Genomic DNA, 11,438 nt, shown 5'->3' on the forward strand with positions numbered 1-11,438 from the left:
CCTCGAGATGCATCTGTTAGGCTCACAAGGTACACTCGGCGACTCAGGAGTCAGGCCTTCGCGCTCCGTGATGCTGAAGATGGGCTCATAGACAGCTTCGCGCTCTTCAAGACCCATCTTCTCAGCAAGGGCGGTCCACATTGGCTCCTTCCAGGCGAGGAAGTCCTCTTCCATGGTACCGGCACCATCGTCACCCTCGCCGGCCTCGCCGATGCGGTGAGCACCAAGCTTCTCGAGAGCCTTTGTAACATTGCGAACCATCGAGTTGTAGTGCTCGTACGTGTTGTTACCGAGGCCGAAAGCGACGAAGTTGAGGTTTCCGAGAGCAGGCTCGTTGGCTTCGTTGAACGAGACGTCCTCGCCCGTGATAAACTCGTAAAACTCAACGGCGTTGTCGGTGGGCTCACCCTCACCGTAGGTAGCCAGGACGAACATGACGACCTTGTCGGTGGAGACGGCGTCGAGATTATCAAAGTCGTAATCTTCAAGATCGGCGACCATAGTCTCGAGGCCGAAACGAGACTTGCCCTCCTTGGCGAGACGGGAGGCGTAGTCCTCGGCGGTACCAGTCTGGGATCCATAGAATATGACACAGTTCTTGCCGGACTCATCTAGCTTCTCGATAATGTTGCGCGTCTTGCCGGCCTTGGGGCCGCCGGCGCTGGCGAAACCATTGGCGTAGGGGTCCTTCTCAATGGCCCAGTACTTGCCCTTGGTGAAGTAGGCGGCCGTGCCGAGAAGAATCACGGACAGGACAATGATGTCCAGAGTATCAAGCTCGGCCATGTTGGCGGGCGGGGAGTCTCCTTATTCTGGCACCGAGGGTATCTCGGCAGTGGTGTTGAGGGGCAACTCGGCTGCAGGCGGCTGAAAGGCGCAGTGTTGTGGTATGTCGATGATAATTTCGAGAGAGTTTCGGTCGGGTCGTCAAAGACGTTTATGGAAACTGTCTTGTCGGACGAGAGGGTTCGACAGCAGCAGTCGTCAAGGCCGAGGGGTCAAGCGCTGGAAAGTCGGTTCGACCTGCGAAAGAGACGCACGTGTTGTCAGCGAAAAGAAGTCTAAGTGTACTGTGGTAGTACCGAGATCTGGCACCAGAGTCAGGCCAGTGACTAAGGTTTTCCCCCACTAAACACCAAGCTAGGAATGGTCGGGCGTTCCGCTCGGAATCGGAAACCGGCGTACTAAAAACCCCCCGACGACGATCTAATCGGCATCGGCTCATTGTGTCGGCTTTTTCTCGCAATTGTACCTTGGTCTGACTTTCCGAGCGTCTGGCGACAATGGAAAAAAGAGGAGAGGGGAAAGCGCTTACTCAGATGTGTTCACCCTACCTATCGACTGGAGAGATGAGACCAAGGAATAAAATGAAAAGAAAAAATCCAGGCGTGTTCTTTCGGGGCGGAGTTGTGAAACTACCTGGTCTACGTACAGGAGGAGAGAACTTTTGAGAGGGAAATCAAATCTGCCACAGTTGTGCATGTGGACTTGAAAGGAAGGCGGCCAAGCACAATAGAGATACTGGATCGGGAACAGATAAGCACTGCCGGGAAAAGTCGAGGCCGAGGTCAGCCCACTCGAACAGTTGAAACCTTCTGGAGATGCAACCTCACCTCGCCTCACCACATGTGCTTAACCCTCCGGCAATCTAAGCGTTTCTAGATGAGAAGGACGATGGTTGGTCTGGTTGGTTGACCTGGAGCCTATGGCTCATCGTGTGGCGCATTGAACTGGCCTGGGTGGTATCAACAGGTATTCGTCAATCCGAATACGAGTGCAACGCTTACAGTATTGTTGTGGCTGGCTTGTCTGCAAGTACACCACCATTAGAGTGAGCTCCCAGACCGTGCTCTTCTCACGTCAGACAAAAATCGAGCAGGTATTTTCCCAATAATACTATTGATCCTCCCTGACCCTCCATCATCGCCTCGGCCAGACCCATCTTGGACAGGCCGCTCAAACACCACGATACTCCGCTCTCAGAAAGCTGAGACCTTCGACGCTCTGAGGCTATGCATGATGATGAAGGTAGCTTACTCATGCGCTAAGGCATGGATCCACTCAAGCCATATGTTCGACAGTTGGACAGTTGGACGTGATCGTGAATGGTGATTTTGATAAACCTTACCTTCCATGTACGTGTTGGGAACGTAGATAGCTTTGAGATGATGCCTCATCTTGATGGCGGATTTCCATGACGCTGATCTGCCTGATGTGCCAGACAATCGCCCGTGGCCACCATAACTTTGGTACCTTGGATACCTTAACTTAGGTATAGTAAAGTAGGTAGGTCGGTAAGCAACCATGCATGCCACGGGACTTCGTTCTGAGTATTATCAATTATGCATTCAGTCTCCGGCTTGCTTTATTACCGGCCATCTCCCCTTCTCTTATATTAAGAGGCAGACAAGTCCACCCTCGTTACAATCCACAATCCGCCATGTCACCGGGCCACACTGATGAGACCCTCTCTCCACCCGCCCGTACTGCAACACGGCGTCTCGGAAAATTGTCGACGACGATCTCGGAGGTAATATGAAGTGTCCACAGGCAATCAATCAATCACCCGACCGACCATCCTCTGCCAATCTCCCGATATCTGCGTCAAGCCCCCCCCCCTCACCACCCCTACCGTGGCCAGAAAAAGACGACCGAAAAAGGAGCCAGGTCGTTGGCTTCGCGCGTTACTCGACAAACACTTGTTGCTAGGTAAGGTAGTTCCTGAATCAGACTCAAGGCCCAATCTTGTCAAACGACCATCACCATAACCATCAAAGCCCTGGACCTTACTAGCGGCCTCGATAGCGTGCCTTACATGACCGGGCGGCCCCTGGTAGATTCTACATTCAGCAAACGGTACCTGAGCATGTCGTCAATCATAGGCCCTGGAGGTCTACGTGGAAGATCGCCATCGTGTGACCGGGCAAAAAAAGACTGACGTGAAGTTGCCATAGGCTGTCGTGGCAATCGTCCTCGTGATCGCGAAGACGGTGGGGCCGGTGAGCTGGCAGCATAAACACTTTGCAAAGTCAAGCAGATCCAAACACGCGCCGGCCGGTGACAAGCGCTGTGCAGGGTCATGCCAAGTTCCATGGCATACATAGTTGAGTGCCTTGTGTTTTTGGATGAGAGAGAGTTCTGGCTGCCCGCTGCCCACCTGGGGACTGACATGACCTTCCCCATCGGCACCAATGACGGCGGCCCGCAATGCTGGCAGGTGTCGCGCGCAAGGGATGGGGCCAAGTCAGGGACCAGCCAATCAAGACGGTACATGCCGCGGAGACCCCTGGTCGTGCCCCTCAAAAAACCCATCCAGAGGACCCAAGCAACCAAGTGACCCCTCAACCACCCCCCGACCATCCTCCCCCAAGGGTCAACCCCTACAGGGGAGGCCACAGCACACGTCCTGGGCCCCCAGAAGATCTCCCACGGCCGGGCTGCTAGGCCTCGTTAGGGCATTTCACCTGCTGGCTTCGTCCGCGCTGGTGGCCCTTGCAGGACTCCCAGGCCCGCGAAAGGCAACCCTTACAGCAGCCGAAAATCCAATTGGACGTCGGTGATCGACGCCGCAGGCACTGGAGGCTGGGGCCTGGACTCCATCATCCATTCATCAATTCATTGATCTGGTGCTGTCTCCTCCTCCGCAAGATCTCCTTCGCTCCATCCACCCAACCTTGCTACGTTCGACTGCCCAAACCCGCTGCAGTCGAGTCTCCAACCACACCTTGCCAAAGCAGTACTGCCGTCGGGAGGCCGTGATGCTACACCATCTTCACATGTCGTAAGACGGATCATGGCCCTTGGTCCAACCTGACAATGGGTTAGTCTGCCTTTCTTCTCCCAGTCCTCCCCAACATCCTAGAGCCAAGGTCCACCACATCAGCTTGCGTCCGACGCCGTCCTGCTGGCTGCTGGTTGCTGCTACGAGCATCTGTGCACCGGGAATCCTCCTGCGCTTGCTTCCACACCCACCCGTCGCGAAGCCACCTTCTTCCTACAGGCTACTTGGGCACCCACCCCCCTTCCCGATCCCGATCACCCTGCCTGGCGTCCTTCCGTTGCGTTCTGCGTTTCACGACGAATGAAGAGCAAGAGGGGGGAACCACGCACACAGCACATCGAAACCCATGGGACCGCGATCTTGGGCCTCCTCGACCTTGCCTCGTACCTTTTTTGACTAACAACTTCTCTTGCTGCTTAGTAGCTCCGCCCCAGACGCTGCCCGACCATCTTCAGGATCCACAAAAGTTCTCGCCTCGCTCTGTGACGACCCTCGACGAGGAAGACGAGGAGCGCGGAGACTCTGTCGTTGACTGGGAGCGCACCGTGAGACCTGCCGCCTTTCCGCTCGATCTGCCCGCCAGTGTTGCTCGTTCCGTTGCCCATTCGCGGGAATCGTCACTCGAGAAGCTCGCTGGCCCTCTGCCTTCCTTGTCGTCGCCACGACTACCGCACTCGCACACCGCACACCGCGCCGGCGACCCCAAGGGTGGCACGTATGGCCACCACCGCCAGACCTCCATCGTACACGGCATACAACACTCTCGAAATGGAAGCCTCGCCAGCTCGTCTTCCAGTCCCCTCAGTCCGCAGATAATCGCTGCAGCTGGTGCTAGCCTCTCCGCCACCGACCGGCCAGACATGTATGCAGTGGCACGACAAGAGCCAGACGGTCCTGCGTCCGCCATAGGACCGGGACCTGCGTCTGCTTCTTCTCGTCCACCCACAGCCCCGTCTGGCACTACGCAAGGCTCCGGCAGGGCATCCCCTGCCGCCGCCAACACCACCGAAACCTCCACTCAGAGGAAGCTTGAACGCATGCACAGCAAGACCAGACGCGATGGCGCTCACCACCATACCCACTCATCGAGGCACAACAAGGAGGATCAGCAAAAGACTGTGGGCGAGTATGCATTGCACGTGCTCTTCACGCAGGTCCGTTGCCTCTCGAACCTCTGCCTTCATTCGTTCACCCGTGGTGCTGACTCTGGACCAGTTCATTGCGCAAGCCGAGGAGAAGCTCAACGATTGCATAACGGTGCCGTTCGACCCCGAGCCACAGGTCGAACTCGTATGTGGGCCTGGGGTCGACACGACGTTCGACCAGATCATCGCCGCCCTCGGACACATCGCGCGGCCTCGACCCAAGCCCCTCATCGACTCGATCATGCTGTGGAGGAAAAGCAAGAGCGACGCCGCCAATGATGCCCGAGGCCAGTTGCAGCAATCCAAGACGCCAACGTCCCTACAGCGCCGGAATACGGAGCCGCTGCAGCCACTGTCTGCCGGGACCGGACCGTCCACAGAGAATCCGTTGACAAGTCCAGGGGCTTCCATGGCTGCCAAACAAGAATTCGTAGCACACGCCGAACGTCGCTCGACAGTGTCCATATATATCCTTTGCCGAGTGCTGCTGCAAGTCATCAGCCAGACGAGCCTGCCATTGTTGACTCTCGAAATGGAAGAAAAGCTCGAAGGCATCATTTTTGGCCAATTGAAGATTGCCGACACGGATCAACTCGTCATGAGCCCGCTGAAACTGGCCAACTGGAATCTCTTTTCTCAGCTGCTTGGCGGCATGAGCGATATCAACTTTAAGGGTGTCACGGAGCGGTTCCTTGGCGATATAGATCGCTCTTTGCAGGATCTCGCTGCCAAGAGTGCCATGACGCAGGCTGGTCGCGATGCCGAGGGCAAGATCGAATTGGTCCTGGGTGGCATGAAGCATCTCAAGATTAAGATCGCTCCAACCGAGGCGTGGGAAAACTCATGCGACTTTCTGATCAAGCTCGGAAGGCTTTTCAACCGGTCTCACGGACAGAAGGTCAAGACTGCTTTCTGTCAGGTTCTCGAGGTCCTCTTGCTACCCATCGCAGCCAAGGCCACCTCTAATGAGCTCTCCCATCCGAAGTGGGCAGAAGTCTTAGCAGCTATCGGCCCACGCCCGGCTCAGATGTCCTTGAAGCCCCGGCACTGGAATTTCGCCTTCCCCCTCACGGCAACCATGCTTTGCGTCTCGACTCCCGAAACCTTTGCCGCACAGTGGATGCAGTTGATTCTTCCCTTACAGACTAAAATCAAAGACCGACTCGCTCGACCTTTGTGTTTGCAAGTCGTCTCAAGGCTGGCATGGGCTTACTTGTATCGAACCAACGACACACCGGCCAACGCCTCTCGCAAACTTGATGAGTTGATGAGGCTCGTTCTCCCAGCCGCCAGGCGCAGTCTCGTCGCGTCTGACGCCTCGGTCATCGACCCGTTACTACAAATTATCCGCATCATCGGTTTCAGATATCCTGAATACTGCTTCAAAAACATAATTTTCCCGCTCGTCAATGCCGATCTATTCCTGTCGGGCCGGGAGGCCAAGGTGGAGCAACTGGACCCTGATCGCATAGTCATAGGCATCCGGGCTTTCATGGTCATCATGTCAGACCTCGAAAAGGGGTCGCAGGGCCGTCCGCCCTTTCCAGTGTCATATGTGCCGACACCAACACCCGAGCGAATGCCTCTTTCGCCCTCGACTCCGTCACCGCAACAAGGGCCCTCAGCTACAGCTACAGTCCCCCCAATCGAAAGCGAGGAGCTCCTGCGGCCCGTGGATGCCAGCGTGCTAAGCGATCCAGCTCGGGAGTATTATTATAGGTTCTCTGAGGTGCTGGGCAAGATAACGATACACTGCGATAACACTTTCGGCGGACAAGCGACCTTGGATGAGAAATTTAGCAGCCCGGGCCCCAAAACCCCTATAGCCGACACCTTTACATTCTCGAGACGGGATGATCACCAAACAGTGTCCGACTCGAAGCAACCCTTCTACGAGCTCTTACACGTTGCCGTTCAAGCACTCCCGCGTTGTCTTTCCACCGACATACCCTTCAACTCACTGATCAACCTCCTCTGCACTGGCACTGCCCATGTTCAGTACAATATTGCCCAGTCCTCAGCACGGTCGCTCAAGGCCATTGCTCGACAGTTGCACGCGCAGCAAGTCATCATGGGGTTTGCACGTTTTATCTTCAACTTCGACGACCGGTACTCCACAATGTCTGATGGCGGCATGCTCGGCCCTGGCCACATTGAGAGTACCCTCCGCCTGTACATCGAACTGCTGCAAATCTGGATCGAGGAGATCAGGCAAAAGGCGCGGGACGCATCCGTCGAACAGCCTGACGCGACTGACACGCGTGGTGCCAAACTTGACATATCCAGCACCTGGGCCGAAGTCGATCAGGCCGAGGCCCACGGGCTCTTCTTCCTCTGCTCCCAATCTCGCAGGGTACGGTATTTTGCGATCACAGTTCTGCGTTTGATCAACGACTTTGATGCAGCGCTTGGCAAGAGTAAAAGTGCAGAAGATGGTGACTTGCGAGTGATCGACATTTTGGAGAACGACTCGATGCAAGTAATGAACTTCAAGGACGAACACCTTTCCGTCGCGGAACGGAGCAGGCTGCAGAGGGGAATTCAGAACAGTAATAGTCGGGGCGCCCTGGTCGAACTTTGCACAAGCGATGTGTCGTACGACACGACCCTCTGGTTCAAACTCTTCCCCAACCTCATCCGCATCGCCTATGAGAAGTGTCTTTTCACAGTCACCATCGGCCGTGACCTAATATGCAACCGGATACTGCAGATGTACAAGGGTATCACGGTGCTGTCCGAACCCTCCAGGGGTCTGTACTACGGAAATGACACAGGAAGCGGCCGGCTCACGAGCCGGACGCCGACCACGCAGCCCGAAGTTATGATTGAACAGTGGAAGTTGTACCTCATCTTCGCCTGTACCACGCTGGCCGACACGGGTAGCCAAATGACAAGCCCTGCCCAGGCTACACAGCATAATCGGAAGACATCCAAACCAAACGCGGCTGACAAGATCGTTTCAGCCCGTCTGCTATTCAAGTACCTCATACCACTTCTCTCGGCGTCTTCCGCCTCTGTCCGCGATGCTGTGGTTCTCGCCATGGGTTCCATCAACAAGCACATTTACAGGCCACTTCTCGAAGAACTTGCTGGGCAGGCATCTCGGTGCAACGACGAGGCACGCGCTCGGATCCACCAGCGCACCAACAGCAGCCCTCGACGGAATAGAAAGATGGACCTCTTGCGGACCGAGATCACGCATATTTACAAACTCACGTCGCACTTCCTGAAGGAGCCTGATCTCTACCAAGACGAATGGGTTTTGAACAATCTGGTCAACTACACCAGAGACCTTAAGCTTTTTCTTATGGACGGCGAAGTCCAGATGGACTGGGAATTTCAAAAGCTACGTCGCCATTACTGTGGACTCATGGAAGAGCTTTTTGATGGTATCAATCGGACGTCAGACCCCTCCAGGTGGATGACGTTTGAGTCTAGAAAATCTGCGTTTTCTCTCATGGAAGACTGGTGCGGCTTCTCACCAAATCAAAACCAAATCAGGGCCAGGGAAGACACTATGAGACAGTCTCTGATCGATCAGCAATCCCATGGCGAGCGAGGGACCGTGACCGCGGCCATGGAAATCGAGAAGCGCAATCTCCGCACGGCAGCACTCAGCGCCATGGCCGCCCTGTGCGGCGGGCCTATGAGTATCACGACGGAGAGTGGTGCAACACTGCAATTCGATCTGCGTCGAATGCTTGCTTGGATCGAGGCCATTTTCAACTCTGGCAGTGACCGTATGAACGTCATCGGCCGGCGGGCGCTGCAGAACCTGATCACGCACAACCAGGAGTACCCTTACCTCCTCGAACAGGGCTGCATTGCTCGGTGTTACTTGTCGGATGTGCCGAAAGTTCTCGAGAGCTATTTTGCTGTGGTCACGCAAGTACTCTTGGAGTACCCTGACTACCCTTCCCCCTTCTGGAAACTGCTCAGCCTCTGTCTCTTCACTCTTGGTAACGATGAGAGCGAGATCCGGTCCAAGTCTGCCCGTGTCCTCCGAGCCCTGGAGGAACGGCAGCAGCCCGCTCGAAGCTCCAAGATACAGGATTATGACATAAGTATTTCGGACAAGACGAAGGCGGTGTACAAGAACGCCCAGTTCGAAATATCAAAGCGGCTGTCGAAGCAGCACACAGAACTGGCCTTCCACATCTTCTCAGAATTCACCCTCTACTTCAAGGACCTACAGCCTGCCTCACAGCGCAACGTCGTAGCAGTCCTTCTGCCCTGGATTCAGTCGATAGAGTTGAAGGTGGATCCCAATGGCGGTCCTATCGCCGAATCGTACGTTCTCTTGGCCAACTTACTCGAAATCACGATCAAATCGAGCGGTGCCTTGCACAACGAGGTGCAGGCGCTTTGGCAGGCACTCGCCACGGGCCCATACCCTGGCAACGTCAGATTGATCCTTGACTTCATCATTTCTTTATGCCTCGAACGGCGGGAGCAGAACTTTGTCGAGTACGCCAAGCAAATCGTTGTTTTCTTGGCAAGCACGACGAGTACTCCCGGCATCAAGGTCGTTGAGTTCCTTCTCATGCAGATCACCCCCAAGGCCATGGTGCCCAACGAGAAGAAGGAAATTGCATCGCCGCCACCGGATATTGTTCAGCTTCCATACTGTGCCGACTTGAGCGAGGCCTTGCCGATCGGTACAAAGCAGGCTGGATTCTCTCTGGGCCAGCTGTCCATGATACTCTTGGTCGACCTCATGGTCTCACCGATACAACTGACGCCAGAGAACGTGCCGGTTCTCCTCCAAGTGGTCACCGTTCTCTGGGATCATTACACGCCACTAGTCCAGGAACAGGCTCGAGAGATGCTTATACATTTGATCCACGAACTAGTCATCTCCCAACTAGACGAGCAAACGCCAGCCAGCGCCAGAGAGTCCATTGAGAACATGATCGATCTCATCCGCCAGCACGATCGCAGCGTCGTCTGGGGTTACGAGGACAGCAACGGAAAAGCCGAAACCCACGACAACAAGGTCCCGGCAAGCATGGAGTACTTGACAACTGAAGTTGTCAAGACGTTTGAGATGACATACCCTGGCATCAAGGAGCAATGGGGTCGGCTGTCGCTGACCTGGGCTACCTCATGCCCCGTGCGACATCTCGCCTGCCGATCCTTCCAAATCTTCCGCTGCGTTCTTACGTCCTTGGACCAATTCATGCTGGGTGACATGCTTGCTCGCTTGTCCAACACCATCGCAGACGAAGATTCCGAGATCCAAACCTTTTCTATGGAGATTTTGACGACCCTCAAGACACTCATCGTCAAGCTTGATGCTGAAAAGCTTCTGACATTCCCACAACTGTTTTGGACGACATGCGCCTGTCTCGAATCAATCAATGAGCGCGAATTCCTGGAGGCAGTTGAAATGTTGAACGAGTTCCTGGCCAAGATTGACTTCCAGTCACCCAACGTACGGAGAATGCTGTCCGACGGCCAGCCCTCGCGTTGGGATGGCGCTTTTGAGGGCTTGCAGGCTCTTCTCTACAAGGGCCTCCGATCCTCGGTTTGCATGGACACGACCCTCACTATCATGACCAAGTTGGTCCAGCTGCCGAGCGACAACCTAGTCGGTGACGATAGTCGGCTATTCTACGTCATCCTGGCCTACTTTCCGATGCTGCTGCATGAGATGGAGCAGGAGACACCAAGCGAACAATGTCTCCAAGCGGCCGAGGTTCTCTGCACCGTGGCGGAGGATCAGGGGTACGGCAACATCGCGGAGGTCCTCGAGGAGTACATCGCCTTCAAGCACCATATTGACACGCGGGAATTCCAGGTCCAGTTGTTCAGTGCGCTGAGGGATCATTTTCTGCCCAAGTTGGAGTTCAATATGGTTGTCTTCTTGATGGGGCTGCTCACCAACTCCATCTCGTGGGTCAAGATCAAGACGATGAGCATTCTAAGCACTGTCATCCCGGAGATCGATATGAGGAGACCCGAGTTGGCCGGTCACGGTTCTGATCTGATCTCTCCACTGCTGCGCCTGCTTCAAACCGAGTACTGCATGGAGGCGCTGGAGGTGTTGGACAATATCATGACCATGTCGGGCAGCGCGATGGACAATCAGCATCTCCGGATGAGCATGACGCGGTCGACGTCCAAGACGGTTCGCAAAGAGTATGGGCGGATGCAGAGCTTATTCGGCATCCCCGAAGCATCTGGCTGGGCGATCCCCGTCCCGGCGAAAAAGACGGATTCGACGCGGGCCAATATCCACGCTGCCTTTTACATGTGTCAAAACGCCGAAGGCATGCTGGCCGACGCGACGCCCACGCCCGACGTCGAGTTCCATGCCGAGGATTTCCCGTACGGCTACTTCCACCTGCCGGATCGGACGGAGACGATGATGTCGGACGACGCCCATGGACACGGTAACATGGGTGACATAGTGAACAAGCTCGACAGCCTAGACGACTTTTTCGATGATCTCGGAGCTAGCCCGCCCGCCCAGCGAGGGTCGATCTTCTCGGACGGTCACCGAGTTCTCG

The 11,438-nt window shown here is 55.5% G+C and overlaps 2 protein-coding genes across 2 annotated transcripts in view; one reads left to right on the plus strand and one right to left on the minus strand.

Moving 5' to 3' along the window:
* Positions 1–786, minus strand: part of VDBG_08299 (NADPH-cytochrome P450 reductase) — a gene marked incomplete at both ends in the record, with an annotated part of 2,299 nt that extends 1,513 nt beyond the window's left edge. The window contains one exon of the mRNA XM_003001208.1: positions 27–786. Coding sequence (XP_003001254.1) covers positions 27–786 — 760 coding nt within the window. The remainder of the gene's footprint in view (positions 1–26) is intronic.
* A 3,341-nt stretch (positions 787–4,127) lies between these two features.
* Positions 4,128–11,438, plus strand: part of VDBG_08300 (cell morphogenesis protein PAG1) — a gene marked incomplete at both ends in the record, with an annotated part of 7,858 nt that continues 547 nt past the window's right edge. Inside the window, 4 exons of the mRNA XM_003001209.1 lie at positions 4,128–4,164; positions 4,202–4,935; positions 4,997–6,013; positions 6,071–11,406. Coding sequence (XP_003001255.1) covers positions 4,128–4,164; positions 4,202–4,935; positions 4,997–6,013; positions 6,071–11,406 — 7,124 coding nt within the window. The remainder of the gene's footprint in view (positions 4,165–4,201; positions 4,936–4,996; positions 6,014–6,070; positions 11,407–11,438) is intronic.

The sequence above is a fragment of the Verticillium alfalfae genome, genomic scaffold, assembly GCF_000150825.1.
Source record: "Verticillium alfalfae VaMs.102 supercont1.12 genomic scaffold, whole genome shotgun sequence".
In the NCBI taxonomy this organism is placed as follows: domain Eukaryota; kingdom Fungi; phylum Ascomycota; class Sordariomycetes; order Glomerellales; family Plectosphaerellaceae; genus Verticillium; species Verticillium alfalfae.